This window comes from Crocodylus siamensis, chromosome 2 (genome assembly GCF_052110815.1).
Source record: "Crocodylus siamensis isolate JL-2025a chromosome 2, ASM5211081v1, whole genome shotgun sequence".
NCBI classification, from domain to species: Eukaryota; Metazoa; Chordata; order Crocodylia; family Crocodylidae; genus Crocodylus; species Crocodylus siamensis.
The window spans coordinates 219,972,864-219,988,721 of NC_143396.1; the positions used below are offsets into that span (position 1 = coordinate 219,972,864).

Sequence of the window (15,858 nt, forward strand, 5' to 3'; positions counted from 1 at the left end):
AATACCTTCAGCTTGCCAGTGGCTTTAGCCATCTTCTCAAAACCAAGATGCATCATAAAGAATGGCAGGGCATCCTGGGCCTTTTTACGCACATCCCCATTGCGATCCTCTAGACAGGAATACAGATGAGTCACGCATAAAAGCAGGTCAGAAGGAACTGAACGGAGGGTAGGTAACTTTTCAGCCAGCCATCCCAGAAGCTGGAAGAAAGCACAGATAAAGCTTTACTCTTTTAATATTGTTGCTGTTGTTTGGAGTATTTAAGTGGGGATGTGACATCAGCAGGCTTAATAGGAGCAACATTTCTTGCATCTGCCCTCATAATCCAGAACATGCCTGGCTCAAACTGGGCACTTGAAATCACCTGTGTCTTCTTGAATCTGAAAGCGCAATTCATAGAGGCAACAAGGCTTCAATATGCAGCTGACCTGATTCTAACTGAAGGTTTTGTCCCCAGCCTAGACTTTCAGAATTCACAGACTGTACTTTATGTGCAAAAATGTGACCGTATTTCAAAGTACATATTACTTTTGGTCAGCACTTAGTTCCAGTAACATCCCAGAACCTCAGTCCTGCTCTTATCCAGCATTTGGGCAAGAGGGAGAGTCATTCATTTTTGGTTTGTCTTTTTTAAAGTTTTGTTTATATTTCAATACAAGCATAGAGTGCTGCTTATTACTCCTTGTCATGTTTGTCAGTTTCAGTACTGAAATTGTATTACACATTTTTTACCCTTATGGTGGCCCTGGTATATTATTGCAGTCCACCTCATCTTATCCCCATTATTTCTGGAACTGTTCACTGTGGCTAAAACACAGTTCAAAGGCATAACAAACAACTCAGTGTATACTACCAGTCTTTACCTCTTGTCTTAAGAAAGGATTCTCCTTTTTGAGCTCCTCTGACAAGTCCTCTCCTTCCAACCACTCTTTCATGCCAGTCTGTTCTGCCCACGCATTCACAGTTGCTAGTGCAGTAGCACGGACATTGTTCTGCAGCAAGAACCAAAATTTAAAAAGGATAATCCTACAGAGGGTTCAGAATATCCAAGTAAGTGAATTTCTGTGATCATCCATTCAAGCAGAAGGAAAATCCTTCTGTACCAAGATCTCCAGGCCTCCCATTTTTGTATACTGCTGTACTAAGTTTCATAGTGAACTACCGTTTGTGATGGTATGAGACATGAAGAAGTTTCTGAAATATACACAATGACTTGGACTTAATTTTTGTTTAACATAGTAATTCATTACCTCTCAGAAAAAGACTAGAAGCATCTCAAAGTGTTTTGTCTGCTTACAAGGTGGTTAAAAAAAACAGGGTTAATACTTTACATGAAAGTTAAAAAAGTTTAGCAAATTGTGAAACCAAGGCAATAATCAGGAAACAAGTGGGTTACAGAATCAGTTTAGGACGTGAATTGATCCAAAGCAGGTATCAGGGGAGCAATATCCTATTCATTACTTCCAGCATAACCCAATACTGCTGCTTTCCCTAAAGCCACTAATATAATTTTTAGGGACAAACCAGACAGAAAGAATCACTGCTTAAGGAACTGCCAGGTTTAAAACTGCAGTGTAAATATACTTGCATTGTATATATACATGAACGCCATGTGCACCTCCTGAAGTGCAGCACCCAGAACTGGACGCAGTACTTCAACTGCGGCCTGACCAACGTCATATAGAGGGGGAGGATCACCTCCTTGGACCTGCTCGTGATGCATCTGTGGATGCATGACAAGATGCGGTTGGCTTCCTGACTGCACCCCCACATTGGCAGCCCATGTTCATCTTGGAGTTTATAATGACTCCAAGATCCTTTTCTGTCTCTGTGCTGACAAGAAGGGAGTTCCCCAGCCTGTAGGTATGCTGCTGGTTCTTTCTCCCTAGATGTAGTGACCTGCTTATTCTCATCTGCCAACCCCTGTAACCTATCCAGATCCAAATGCAGCCTGTCCCTCCTTTCTAGCATGCTCACTTCTCCCCACATCTTAGTGTCATCTGTGAATTTGAACAAGGTGCTTTTCACCCCCTTGTCCAAGTCACTGATGAAGATGGTGAACAGTGCGGGCCCGACGACCGAGCCCTGGGGGACCCCACTGCCCACATCCCTGCAGGTTGAAAACGATCCGTCCACCACCAGTCTCTGGGTGCAGCCCTCCAGGTCATCACAGCAGTCTTACTTTGCCTGGCTCTGATCTCTCAGCAGCAGACCAATCTGCTCTTCCAATATTACTAAGCTAGATCTGTTTTTTACAAACTTGAATAATAAAAAGCTGGATACTACATGCACAAGTAAAATGTATTGTATGCTACAGAATTTTTTTTAAAAAAAGAGAACTATCAGCTTTAACAACACAGGCAGAGACTCATAGATGGATAGTGAAGTTACGGTCATTTTGAAAATGCAGCTTTTCATGGGGTTTAAAAAGCTTGTGAAATAAGAACTCACCTAGCTTTAAAACAGTTAGATAAAACACTAAAGACTGGTCTCAGGAAAAGAAGGGCAGTGTAGGGAACTGCAGAGGAAGGGCCTGCATTCCTAAAGAAAATGTGGGAGTGCTGGCTTACCTTACTGTCCCCTAGGACTGTAATGATAGGAATACCCAGGTTTTTCACATGCTGCCTGATGTTTGGGCCCACTGCTATAGCTAGCTGCTGGAGAATGCTCAGTGTTTGTTGTACCTGGAGAGGCACAAAAAAAGTCTGAAGTTGGCAAGTGTTAAATACTCTGTGCTCCAGATCCCCCTCCAAGATACGGTGCACTATGAAAATCACGTTCTGTTTTATGTCCAAAAGCCATGCTGGAGTCAGTCTGGGTAATACTTCTCCTTGAATTAGTTCTTCCATTTGCAAACAATTTAACACATAGCTGAAAGTTGTTGCTTATATTTTATGTCAATTTTAAGAACTCCAACACTAATTATTTTCAGGCAAAGGTAGTTTAAAATTTACATTTGTCACAATGAATGTTTATACTGCATGTAGAGAGAGCTCTAACATATTTCCTAATGGGAAGAAACAAATTTAAGAAATAGGGGAACTGTAAGATGGAGGAATTGGAACTACTCAAAATAAAATCACTGACTTGAATGGATTTCAGTTAAATCTTTCAAGAAAGAAGGTGGGTTCATCCTTCTCCCCATCTGACCCAAGAAGGAAATGAAGTTAGCTAGATCAAAGGTGTTGAACTCATTCATACCAGATAACCCAGGAGCAGTGGTGGCATTAATCCCCCCCAGCCTTCAGAGCTGCTGTTTCAGTGTGGTTCTGGAACTTGAGAGTAAAACATTCCTGCTGGTCCCCACTGAAAACCTGGATTTCAACAGTAGGTAAGGTGGGGGGAGAAGGAGGGAGGGAGGCAGGGGTCAAGTACAGTTAACTCCCTAGCTTCCAGAATTGTGCTGAAAGAGCAGCAGGTATTAATGCCATGGCCCTAGAGGCTCAAGCAGCTGAAGCAACGAGCCCCATGGGTCATATTCAAATTCAGTCTGTAGAGATAAGCGGTCCAACCCACAAGAAGCCCCACAAGCTGGATGTTTGATACCCTTGGGCTAGATAAGAAGTTTAAAAGTTACTGCTATTGTGATTTTGATTAACATACCAAGATTTTATTGGAGTCATTGAGGCGAGATTTCAAAGCTGCTGGAAGTTCTCCTATATGTGGCTGTATGAACTTGGCATCATTAATGATGCTCGCCACTTCATCTAGACCTTCCTTTCGGATCTTCCAGTTTTTGTCACCAATCTTAGACACCAGGTCACCTGTAATCTTCTCACTATTAAAAAAGAAAAAGCAAGTGTAGCTTAATCCCTTACACTTAGTTCCTTTTATGACCTATTTTGTGCAACCATAATATGCTCCAGAGAACACCCAAAGATTGCAGCACGCTAGACAAGAAGCACTTCAGATAGAAAGATAGCATTTTAGAAAATGTAGAAGAAAGGGGCAGTCTTCAGGTTTGTAGAATCAAACTCACCTGATATCTGCTCTTGGAAGGAGATCCACAACATCACTCCCTACATCCTCCTGCTCTTCTTCCTCACCATCATCCCCATTGCCACCACTGTGCCTGGAAACGCCTCGAGTTGGGGCTGGTGCTGTTTGTCCCTGCATCTACAAATGATACATAAAGTCAATCTTCAGCAAATGCTGGGAGAAACAAGGCATTTAAGAATCTTGCATTTGAAACTGTTCACAAACACAACCACAAATTAAGTGGTCAAAGCAATGGATTTTCAAGCTCCCAGTGTACTGCTCCTGTAAAGAAATAATGGAGAGCCAAAACAGTTTCTTTGAACAGCTAATTACACACAGACGTTCTGAGGGCTGACTTTTTTTTTTGAAAGATGGCCAGGATAACCAGCCCACTGGAGATTTCTAAGCCAAGAATAAGTGGCACTTGCAGGTGTTTGTTAAAAGAGTTAAGTCCTGCAGAATTCTTACCTTCTCAAATTCTGCATCTATTTGGGAGAGAAGAGCTGGCTTCTCATCCTCAAAGAACATTCGCAGAGGGGGACCCACATAGAGATACATGACTCCCAACAATGTAATAGCAGAGGTCCTTACAGCCTGCCAGAAAAGGACAAAGTATTTAAGATTTTAGACTAAATGTATTGAAAATTTCAGACTTAATCCTTAGTTACTCACTGGGTTAGTGGCAGCAAGGGCTGTTTTCACATTGCTAATGAAAGCTTTGACATTCAACCTGAAGGAAAAAAAAAAAAAGGAGAAAGGCACATATGAACGTGACAGCAAAAATGTTGAAGCACCAGCAAGAGACATCAGCTACAGCTGGTTATAGAACAAAGAGGCAAGCATGAAATAGAATGGAACATAAAAAACCTCAAAGCACTAGACATTTGTCAATTAGCCCAAAGCTACAAATGCAGCTTGTATGTTTTAAGAAGAAAACCAAAACCCCAAAACAACAATAACACAACAGTGCATGATTTTTCCAATTGCCATTGAACTGGAAAATCCAAAACAGAGCAATTTATTCCCAACTTGAAGACAGCTATTTTGTTGCTTGAAGAAGAACAATGATTTACTCTACATTAACTAGTTCTTTTGAGATGCAAGTGTGGAACCCACTGTAGGTGCTCATCAGGGATCCTGGTTTTCCCTGATAAACCCCCCCCCCAAAAAAAACCCAAACAATTCCTCTCATAAAAAACCTCAAATCCATGATTAAAATGAAAGGCCACTATCTAGATCTGCTGAACACAATGTTTTCTTGATATAATAAAATAAATTCTAAATACCTATAAAATTTTGGTATTTGATTTGGGGTTATGGAAAAATCAGAGCTCCCCCTGCCCACTTTGCTCACAGAACTCAGGTCCAGACCCCTCATTCCCAAGCCATGGATAGCCCTAGCCCCACCCCCAAACAGCCTTGCCAGTGCCCCTCACTCACCCACTTGGCCCTGTCGGTGCACCCCTCACTTCCCCACCCAGCTCTACAGCTGCCAGGGCTACAGGGTCAATGACCTGAGTCCGCAGCACCTGAGCCCTGGCTGCCACCTGCAGGAGGCAGCAGCTGCGAAGTGCAGCCCGCCCCCCAACCCTGTGAAAGCTTGGGGGGGGAGGGGAGCAGGGGAGACCTGCACCCCCAGGTCTGTGCCCAAGACAGGGGGAAGGCTGGTTGTTGCTAGCTCAGGCTCCCTGCCCTGCTGACCTCCACAGGGGCCTCTGCAGCCTGGTGGGTACAACCCAGTGATGCAGGGCAGGGCTGCTTGCTGCTGAGAGCTCTGTACTGCCCTGGCAAGGCACCCCCTCCTCTTTCTCATGCATGCTGCTGCGGGGTGGGGGTGGGGGTGGCACATGGCTCGCAGCAGCAAGGAGCCATGCCCATAGCTGCACAGGCCTGCAGACGCCCAGGGGGAAGAAAGCAGGGGAGAGCCCGCGCCTGCCCTGCATACAGATCTGGGGGGGTGTAAGTCCCCCCTGGCCCTTGGGGGTGCATGGAGTGGTAGGGAGCCAGTCCTCCCCCTACCCTGCCTGAGCCCACAGCAGGCACCAGGTGGGAGCAGGGACAGGGGACTTTGGTCCACAGCCCTGGCAGCTGGGGACCTTCTGCAGGGCTGAGGAAGTGGGGAAGTGAGATGCACAAGCAGGGCCAGGGGACTGTGAGGAGATTGAGGGGCACCAGTAAGGCTGGATGGTTATGGGGGGGGGGGGCAGCAGAAAGGAAAGAGGCATAGAGCAGGGCCAGGGGGGCCTTTAATTTTACTTGGGGTTTTTAAAATCAGAGAAAACCAGGAACCCTGGTCATGAGATATTCCTAACTGGACTGAAGACTGAATAGCCACCTGTAAGCCAAGACTAAGTCAGCTAGTACAGAGCCACCAGAATGATTATGGCTTTGTTTCCGATTATTTAAAATCACCATGAGAAGGGGGAAATTGTGGAAAAAGTCAACAACTAGTCTAATTCTTAAAGGAGAAAGATTCCAAGTAACAACCATTGATCTGGGCTGGGCTGCCTCAAACATTAGTTGTCCTTGGTAGTAAACATGAGGTATCCTCAGTGATGGAATAACACTTCATGAGGAATCTGTGCAGAGGGCATTTATGGATGGCTACTGACTGCAGACTAAAGCAGCCTAGACTACCAACTCCCAGAAGTCAGGACCCACTGGTGTTTCCTATTCTGACAGTAACAATTCCAGAAAACAATGACTTTCTGACAAGAGGAGTGGGTGCGCTCTTGATTTGTTTGTGTAGTATAGTGATTCTCAACTAGGGTGTCAGGGAACCCTGGAGTACTTTGACAGCTTTTGAAGGATGCCACCGAGAGGAGATAAGCAAGATAATTGCAGGCTCCTGTGAGGAGCTAAGTGCTGCCTCTTTTCTTCATATTGACCAAGCTAACACCCCCACCTTCTCATCCTACCACCATTGCTCCTGAAAACTGTGACAAAACAAAACAAAAACAAAATTAAAAACACGATAGCTATAAGCATGAAGGAAGACATTCTCTCATGTCTTTCTTCTATAGAAAGATATAATAACTTTAAGTACCAAGATGCACACGTATCCGCTCTTGTTAAACTTGTCCTTACCACCCATGCCGTATCTCACACTTCAGTTTGCAAGATCTCTGGGGCAGGGATGTACATCTGTATACAGTGTCTAGCACACTTTAGACAGCTATTAAAATAATAGTTCAATATTCTTCTTTTGTTGTTAGGGAGTGATGCACTTCCATACATGAAACATGATCCTTCCACAGCCAACAGTGCTTGTATTTGGGCTACAGAAACAGCAGCTTACTACATGCACTTATGGCAGCAGATGAAAGAAAAAGTTTCACACCAAACTAAGATCCTATGTCTTCATAGATGCTTCCACCCTAAAAACTTGAATTCAAATTTCCGTTCACTATTTCAAGACTTACCCAGAAAAGCCAAACTCTTTAATTGCATTTGAGAGCCAGTTCAGGGTTTCTGACTGGTTTTTAGGATTCTTCTGTGAAAAAGCCATGGCCATAACCTAGAACAGAAGGGAAAATGTGCATCTTTATCCCACTAACAGGCTACGACAAACCAAAAACAGAAATAAAATACCTACTTAGATTTTGCAGGACACTTAACTGGATCTCAGGCATAAGAAGAAAAGTCTTCCATGTGAATGGTACTGGTGTTCCCCACTCCCTACTTCCCCTAATGCTGAAGTCCTACTGTGACTCACTGACCTGTTCAGCAGTCCACGGCAACTGACATGCCTCTGCTATTGCTGTCATAGCTTCCTTTGCATTACTCCCACATTTTACATCACCAATTTTGTCCACAAGACCATCCAACACAATTTGTGCTGATGTTTTGGAGAAGTTTCCTTTCTGTGCAATCAGGGCAACTATGTGAAGCTTCATCTGCATCACCTGGAAAGGGCAAAACACCACTAAGTAAATTCACTTGTGCTACTACATAATCTAGTCTGGGCTGCAGGGTAGTTCAAACTGACTTGAAATCTTTTCAAATGGAATTTGGCTACCTCCCCAAACGTAGTAAATAGGTTCACAAACACTATGGACTCACATTAGTGCCTAGTGCAGTGGTTCCCAATGTTTTTTTGCCGCGACCCACTGCTTGGAGCAGAGTGTGGGGCCCAAGGGCTGGGGAGCTCCCAGCAGAGGACACAGCTTGTCCTGTAGGTGCGGCACCACTGGCACTGCCCCAGCAACCCTCATTTGGGTTGCTACCTGAGGTTGGGAACTGCTGATCTAGTGGAATACAGAATTAAAATCCTTGTTTCTGGCATGTTAACATGGTCCATCTTAAAACCTAGTTTACCATGCATTATGGAAAGCTTTTTGCATATCACTCAGCTTGGGCAATAGAATTAAGCCATCAACTAGCTTAATAATTTGCAGACACAACATTCAAAGTGCCTCATAAAAATGGCAATACTATTCCTATTATACAGATGGAAACAAATAAGAGCAGATCACCATCCTGGTATAGCTGGCAAGTTTCTGTGATAACAATGAATCTTTTGAATTCTAGTCACCTGCCCTTCTGACTGGACTGCTGTCTTGTTTGAACTTGGGAGAAAAGCACAAATCCTTGAGTTGTACCATCAAATTCTTTTTGAATATGTAGTTATGCCAATTTTGTGAAGAAAAGAAATCACTTTATAAAACTGACCTTCTGAGCTAATCTCAAAAGGAGAAAGGCACAGTTCCCTCTCACGCTTTCCAAAGGCTCTAAGACTGCTCTACATACATCCCTTAGTGAAATTTTTCATTACAAAAAATATTCTCTATTATAAAGAAATTTGTTCAAGCTTGCTGAACAGAGTAAAAGCTTATTCAGCTCACCCGTGAGCAAAGCTACTATTAAAAATGAAATGCTTTTTTTTTTTTTTTAAATCATCACTGCTTGCAAAAATCCAGCATCTTCAGCCACTGGCTTTAGAACTAAGCTACTGCATGATGAACTCTCCAAAATAAACCTGGAATAAATTTATTTTCCACAAAAACCTAAATCCGGGCCAAAACAAAAGTAACAGTATTTCTCTTAAAAAATCTCTGTAATATGAAGATGTTTACAATTGTACCCATATCACAAAAGCCACAAAGCAAAACAAATTATTTGGAAGAGAATCTCATTTACATTAGAACCCTAGAGCAGACTATGTGTTCAATTTAGAGTTTTAGTAGCTAAGCTCCAAAACAACCAGCAGAGGTGTACTTACAGCTTATGTTCTACATTTTTTAGGTATGAAGCAGCTTTGCAATAATGGGCAAATGCAAGACTGTTCCAGCAAGGAACTGCAATCAATGATGTAAAAATGAAATTTCACCTGAAAGTTGGTTTCCTTCCACCCAGGTTTCTTAGCCAGCATCCTCACTAGAGCCTGGCAAGGCATTTCATTTTTTTCCATTAGTTCTACAGCCTGAAAAATGCAAATCAAATTAGCCATTAGATGCCAAATATGGAGAACAAATCGCTAAACAACTGTGAAACAAGTTTAAACAACTCTCGGCTCATCTACAAAGGGTTTAAACTTCATAGTAAATCAAGATACTGCACACCTGAGACTTGCATCTACACAATACAATTCCTCAGTAATTAGTAACTACCAGAAAGAAACCTTACCACACAAGACTAGAATTTGGTTTCAGTTTTATAGCTACTGGACCCATACTGAAGTGAAACAGTTCAAACTGCCATTTAACTTATTTGTATTTATTTCCTTTAATAAATGTATACAGATATATAAGCAGCTGTGCCTAACAGCTCTTCTTTAGTGGCAACAGTTGTCATGGGAGCACAACTGAGTTTTCCATTATCAAATAGCCAATGTTGCTTAAACTGAAAATGCAGACACCTCCCTATAAGAAGAGAAACACAGACATCTTAAAATTAAGTTTATTAAGCAAACATTTAAAAGTCTAGAATGATTCAGAAAGAAAATCTGCAGTCCAATGAAATCCTGATGTCTTAACATTTGGATAAAAGTTCAACATTGATTCAGACTTGTGATAATGAAGTACAGCCATGCCTGGTATATAAGCCGTATGATTTCACTTAAGCATGTTTTATGGCTAATGCTAAAGCTCAATGACAACTGTAATACAAATGCATCAATTATTTGTGCATCTGGAGTACCTGCTTTTAAGTGCAAAACTCACAGTTAAAAAGGGTCACATGGCAGAAATGCTTTAATGGAAAAAAGCCAGGCTCCATACTAAATAGAGCTGTTTGTTGTACATGATGCTTTGTTTGAGCTCTTTCAAGAGAGACACTGGGGTCCTCATTAGCGGCTATGGAGGCTGATGTAATATGGTGTAATCAGATGGTGCTTACAGACCTACAAGTTTGCCAGCCAGGGTTTTGCATTTAAAACTGGTGCTGAACATTGAACAATACGAGATTTTTGTAGAGATTGTGGCACACACATTTCCAGGTCAGGACAACAGGTTTGATTCAGACTTGCCCTACACAAATTTTGCTAGCACAGCTACCCTCATCAGGAGTTGGAAGAAGTCAGTGTTATGCCAACAAAAATCCTAATATACACAAAGTTATACTAAAAGAAAAAAAAGTCTTTGCTGTCAAAGTTATTTTGTTCAAAAAGCTGATTAAAACTATATCAGCAAGTGTTCTTTGCCAGCATACACTGCCTGTTCCACTAAGCAGGTTTGTTATTATTTATTTACTAATACACAGACACTTTAAAAAAAAAAAAAAAAAAAAAAGGGGAGGCAAGCCCTAAAAGGCTGCAGAAAGTCACTGTCTTCCCTAGTTTCATGCTTGCTTCTAAAAGCCATCTTTATCTTTTCACCTTCTAATGCTTACCTTCTGAAACTCCTCCATACAGGCAAGCCTCTCCTTCCAGTTACCACTATCCAGCTGCTGTATGCAAGAGCCTGGGAGGACAGCTGCAGCTTTCTCTTCACACACTTCTATCTACATACAGAACAGAACAGGGTTAAACACTTGTCAACAGGCCTTCTCAAATCAGATACAGAAGCCTTAAGTGCATGTCAAGAGACAGAAATACCACCTCTCAAAGTGCCTGCAATACAGGAGTCAGCCATGTAATTAACAGCTTTACCTTAATGGAGAGGACCAATGCAAGTAAAACTTTTTAGGGCCTATGAGTTTCAGGATACAGTTAGGCTCTTAGGAGGACATAGGAAAGATTAGTTTTTGTGCATAACTGCCAGATGAAGTTAAGCAGGCACAGGGAAAAAAAGAAAATCTTGTGTTACTCGCATTTAGTTTTAGGGTTATGCAAATTTTAGCCCGATTTCCTACACTGCCATGAATACTTAGTTGGCTTCAGAATCCAATCCATTTACCCACACTTGGTAATGGGAAAAATTAATATTTTCCCAGGCATCCTAGGCAAGGAGACATAAGATTGCGAGGGTGTTTTGGTGTATGGGAAGGAGCTACCATCATCAAATTGGTTTCCATCAATACCTGTACCTCCTACTAAGACTCCATATGTAAATGACACAGTAATGTATGTACAACATTTTAAACTTGGAGAAATGCCTTCATTTCAGTACCTGACAATCATAAAAATCATAGAAGATTAGGGTTGGAAGGGTCCTCAGGAGGTCATCTAATCCAATCCCATACTCAAAAGCAGAACTATCCCCAAATAGATCATCTCACCCAAATCTTTGTCTAGCCGGGTCTTGAAAGCCTTCAAGGATGGAGATTCTACCACCACTCTTGAGTAACCTGTTCCAGTGTTTTATTACTCTCCCAGTGAGAAAATTCTTTCTAATATCTAATCTAAAGCTTCCCTTGCTGCAACTTGAGACTGTTGCTCCTTGTTCTGTCATCTGCCACCACTGAGAAGAGCCCACCTCCATCCTCTTTTGAACCCCCCCCCCCACTTTTAGGTAGCTGAAGGCTGCTATTAAATCCCCTGTCTCCTCTTCTCCAGACTAAATAAGTCCAGTTCCCTCAGCCTCCCCTCATAAGTCAAATGCCCCAGCCCCCTCACCCTTTTTGATGCCCTCCACTGATCTCTCTCCAATTTGTCCGCATCCTTTCTGTAGTGGGGGGCCCAAAACTGAACACAGTACCCCGGATGTGGCCTGACCAGTGCTGAATTGATGGGAATAATCACTTCCCTTGACCTACTGGCAACACCTACCAATGTAGCCCAGTATGCCATTAGCCTTCTTGGCAACAAGGGCACACTGCTGGCTCATATTCAGCTTACTGTCCACTGTAACCCCAAGTCCTTTGCTGCAGAGCTGCCACCCAGCCAGTCAGCCTCTAGCCTGTACTGGTCCATGGGATTGTTCAGTCTTAATTGCAGGACTTTGCACTTGTCTTTGTTGAACCTCATAAGATTTCTTTTGGCCCAATCCTCCAATTTGTCTAGGTCAACAAATCCTAGCCCTATCCTCCAGTGTATCTACCACTCCCCCAGCTTGATGTCAGAATATCCATAATTGAAAAAAAAAAAAAAACCACACACATAAGAATTGTTTCATTGACTTTTATCATCGCTCAGCATGTTGCAAGCTCACTTGTGGGTTCTAACTTTAGCATCAGCATACTACTACATTAAGAAAACTAAAAGGATGACTTAGAATTGGAAATGCACTCTGGGAAGCATGAGTTTCACAATTTAGTCTGAACAGTATATACTCTACTGCTTTGCTCATCTGGACTGTGGGAGTCAAGCTCCAGAATACTCCATTTCCCAGACTTAACTCCAGATATGCAACTGAATATAATTTGCAACTTTGAAAGCACTGTTGTGAACATTTCAGCCTCCTCCATCCTTCTGGCAACTCAGTTTCCCTGAGAGGCAAAAGACCTCAAATGTTACCCAAATAGGGATTTGATAATGGCTTGTTTACCAGAACCTGCCCCATCTTAAAACTTCAGGGTCAAATGAAACAGTTCCTCTGTCCCACCAATTTTACTCTGATATAATGCAGGAATCGCAACTTGAGGGTCATAAATTCTACAAGATGCAGAGAAGAATAATTTGCATTGCTTACAAGACATAGCATTCCCTTTTATATTTCAGACTGAAGAAAAGTACCTACCGAGAGCTCAGATTCAAATATCTCTTTAGTCTCAGGTCCTTTCTTGCCTTTAGTTCCAGCACCTCCCACACCAGCAGTTGCTGCTGGTTTGCCTTTTTTGGGTGGGCCACCAGGCTGAAAAGGAAACAAGTCAACCAGGATAAAGCTCTCAGTTAAGAACCAATATTTATAAGTCAGAAGAAGAGAGTCTTGCTTTTCAATCTTTGGTTCCAATTCCAAAAGATACATTTAAGTAATTGAAGTCTTTCTTCATAGAAGGAAACTTTGCTATATACCAATCGTAACTGGATTAACAAGCAAAATGGTCAAGTCATTTGTGCGTAATTTCAACAGCAGCAAGTCTCAGCAGATGGGGAGAATTCTGGAGAGAAGTTAAAGACCGTGTAAAAAGGGTTTACATTTGCTTGAGAAGGGTCATGGAATAAGAGACAAGTGATTCCATTTCCTTTGGAGACTATAGATGATAGGCTCCAAGTTTGTCAGGCCTAGAAGAAGGCATTTTTCATTACAATGTTAAACCAAACATTTGAATGCCATGTTTATATTTGTTCCTAGAATCCCCAACTCTCTGCTTCGCCAGAAAAAGATGCCTGAAGGACACTGTGAAGATGGTCTACTATTGGAAACCTTTTTAAAATTTGAAAGTCATCTTGATTTCCTTAACCAGATTAGCCGTTTTAAATAGCACTTGGTAGTCAAGACATTAAAGCAACATTGCAGATTATGCTTTATTGCAAAAGCAATACCGGTGTTGAATGTACTGTGAATTCTTATGTGCCGGTCCTACACCAACATGCCTGGATGTTTTCTTGCTTATACAGTTCAAAAACCTCTGAGGAAGGTATTGGGTGGGTTGTCTTCAGGGTTTCAAAATTACAGAATCATAGAAAATTAGGGCTGGAAGGGATCTCTGGAGGTCATTTAGTCCAACCTCCTGCTCAAAGCAGGACCACTCCCAACTATATCATCCCAACCAAGGTTTTGTCTAGTTGGGTCCTAATCAGTACCTGGCATTACAAAAAATATTAGGATTTAGAAGATGTAAGAATAGAATCTTCACTCCACACCAGTTTGCTTTCTGAAAGAGTTCAGACTGCATCCTTTTTAAACCTTTTGCTGCATAAGCAGTGTGAAAAGTCTCCCTCTATCTGTCCTTGGACTGGGACATTTTGGGCTGCAGGGAGAATGTAACACCTCCCCCCCCGGGGTTGTGTGTAGTCAAGTGTTTCTGGATTTATTTTCCTGTGTATCTTGTGTGCACCGTATGGGACATTCTCTCACACCCCCCTTATTGTCTCCAGAACCTCTGTCTTAAGTTCCACAGGTTCATTGGAGGGAAACTAGTTGAGTGACTCCAGTCACTTCACCAGAGGTTGCTGACCACTTTTGAAATGATTGGTCTGCGATAGCAGGGTTCAAATAATGCCTATTTCTGGCTGGCACCAGGTGATGAGTTTAGAAAAGTTATTTAAGGATCAGGCCACCTGGTCTGGGGGGAGCTCTTCCTTTGGCAGGCATCTTGGAACACCTTCAAACAGGGACCTTAGGCTGCCATCTGTGTGAATCAGAGAGTATGCCTGAAGACTAGCTAGAAAATTAGATCTATGTAACTTTAGCCATGTATTAAAAATGGCCAACAAGACCATTCTGTTTTGCTAAAGGCATTTTCTTTGAAGATTTATCCTGTACCCATTCCCTGTTCTCCCCCTCCGATTAATAAAAAGTTATCTGTTGCAGCGTGCCTGGCTGTGCATCTGAGGGGAGAAGGGTGAGACAAGCCTTTATACCTCCCTTTGCTTGGCCAGTTAAAGTAGGCTTGGCCTTTTACTTTCCTCCAGTGCAGTAGGCTACTTTTGAATGTTTCAGGCTAAAAGAAACACCCAAAATACCACAGTGGGCCAAGCACCCCCAAGGTCTGCACTGTCCGTGTACCCCGGGCTGCACAGAGCCCTACCAGAGAACGGAGCCTGGGTGGTGGCAGCGATTACCCCAGGCTTGTGGATGTGCTCCAGTAAGGGGGTTGGCCGGAAAAGGTGCCCCAGGGGAAACACTCAAAACGTAGTTATGGTCAGGTAAAGCAAAGCAAGTGGCTTAGCATAGTAGCAGCCCCCACAAGCAGCAAGAACAAAAATACTTGCTGGGATTATCTTGACTCCCAAAAGACCGCAACTAGAAACAATTTGAACAGGTTCCCAGGGAGTAACTCTCTCTTATAACAATTTGCTAAGGTAGGCTGTCTATATCCCTCCTACCTTGACAACAGGTACTTTTTTTGGTGGTCCTGATTTGGCTGAAGTCTCTTTTGTATCTTTGTCTCCAGCAGCCCCTGAAACAACTGGGGTCTTTCCAGGAAGAGTTTTGCCTTCCTTTTTATCAGCTGCTCCTCCTGCCTTCTTACCACAAGCCAGTTCCACCTTTTCAGCACACTCTTTAATCTGGAGAACAAGAGTTAAGACCAACACCATTTAAGTATCAGTCCCCAGCATCTAACCACCTAATGCTCCTTATAACTAGGCTTTTACCCATTAGCACAATAGAATTACCCCAAAGATCATTCAAATTGTTTTATCTAAAAAAAAAAAAAAAAAAAAAAAAAAAAAAAAAAAAAAAAAAATCAAATTAGTTCCATTAGGCATTAACAGCACCAGATTTAATTTCTAGCCCAAGCAGCATGTTATCTTAAAGTATACATATAAAAGTTGTAAACACGCACATATATGCACAGGTCTTCTAAGACCTCTCAGAACATTTTAAGATTTTAAGAGTTTTCTTCACAGAAGATATTATTGAGTAATTCTATTTTAAGATTATTGAACAGTCCTGT

The 15,858-nt window shown here is 42.3% G+C and overlaps 1 protein-coding gene across 5 annotated transcripts in view; it reads right to left on the bottom strand.

The window, feature by feature from the left end:
- The window catches only part of CKAP5 (cytoskeleton associated protein 5), a 79,828-nt gene that overhangs the window by 28,458 nt on the left and 35,512 nt on the right, over nucleotides 1-15,858 (bottom strand). For all 5 annotated transcript variants that reach the window (XM_090033073.1, XM_090033077.1, XM_090033074.1 and 2 more), the window contains exons 13-25: nucleotides 15,287-15,469; nucleotides 13,035-13,148; nucleotides 10,807-10,917; nucleotides 9,308-9,400; nucleotides 7,698-7,883; nucleotides 7,401-7,495; nucleotides 4,651-4,708; nucleotides 4,447-4,572; nucleotides 3,980-4,116; nucleotides 3,604-3,778; nucleotides 2,571-2,684; nucleotides 864-992; nucleotides 6-200 (exon numbers count right to left, since the gene is read on the bottom strand). In XM_090033073.1, coding sequence (XP_089889199.1) covers nucleotides 6-200; nucleotides 864-992; nucleotides 2,571-2,684; nucleotides 3,604-3,778; nucleotides 3,980-4,116; nucleotides 4,447-4,572; nucleotides 4,651-4,708; nucleotides 7,401-7,495; nucleotides 7,698-7,883; nucleotides 9,308-9,400; nucleotides 10,807-10,917; nucleotides 13,035-13,148; nucleotides 15,287-15,469 — 1,716 coding nt within the window. The remainder of the gene's footprint in view (nucleotides 1-5; nucleotides 201-863; nucleotides 993-2,570; nucleotides 2,685-3,603; nucleotides 3,779-3,979; nucleotides 4,117-4,446; nucleotides 4,573-4,650; nucleotides 4,709-7,400; nucleotides 7,496-7,697; nucleotides 7,884-9,307; nucleotides 9,401-10,806; nucleotides 10,918-13,034; nucleotides 13,149-15,286; nucleotides 15,470-15,858) is intronic.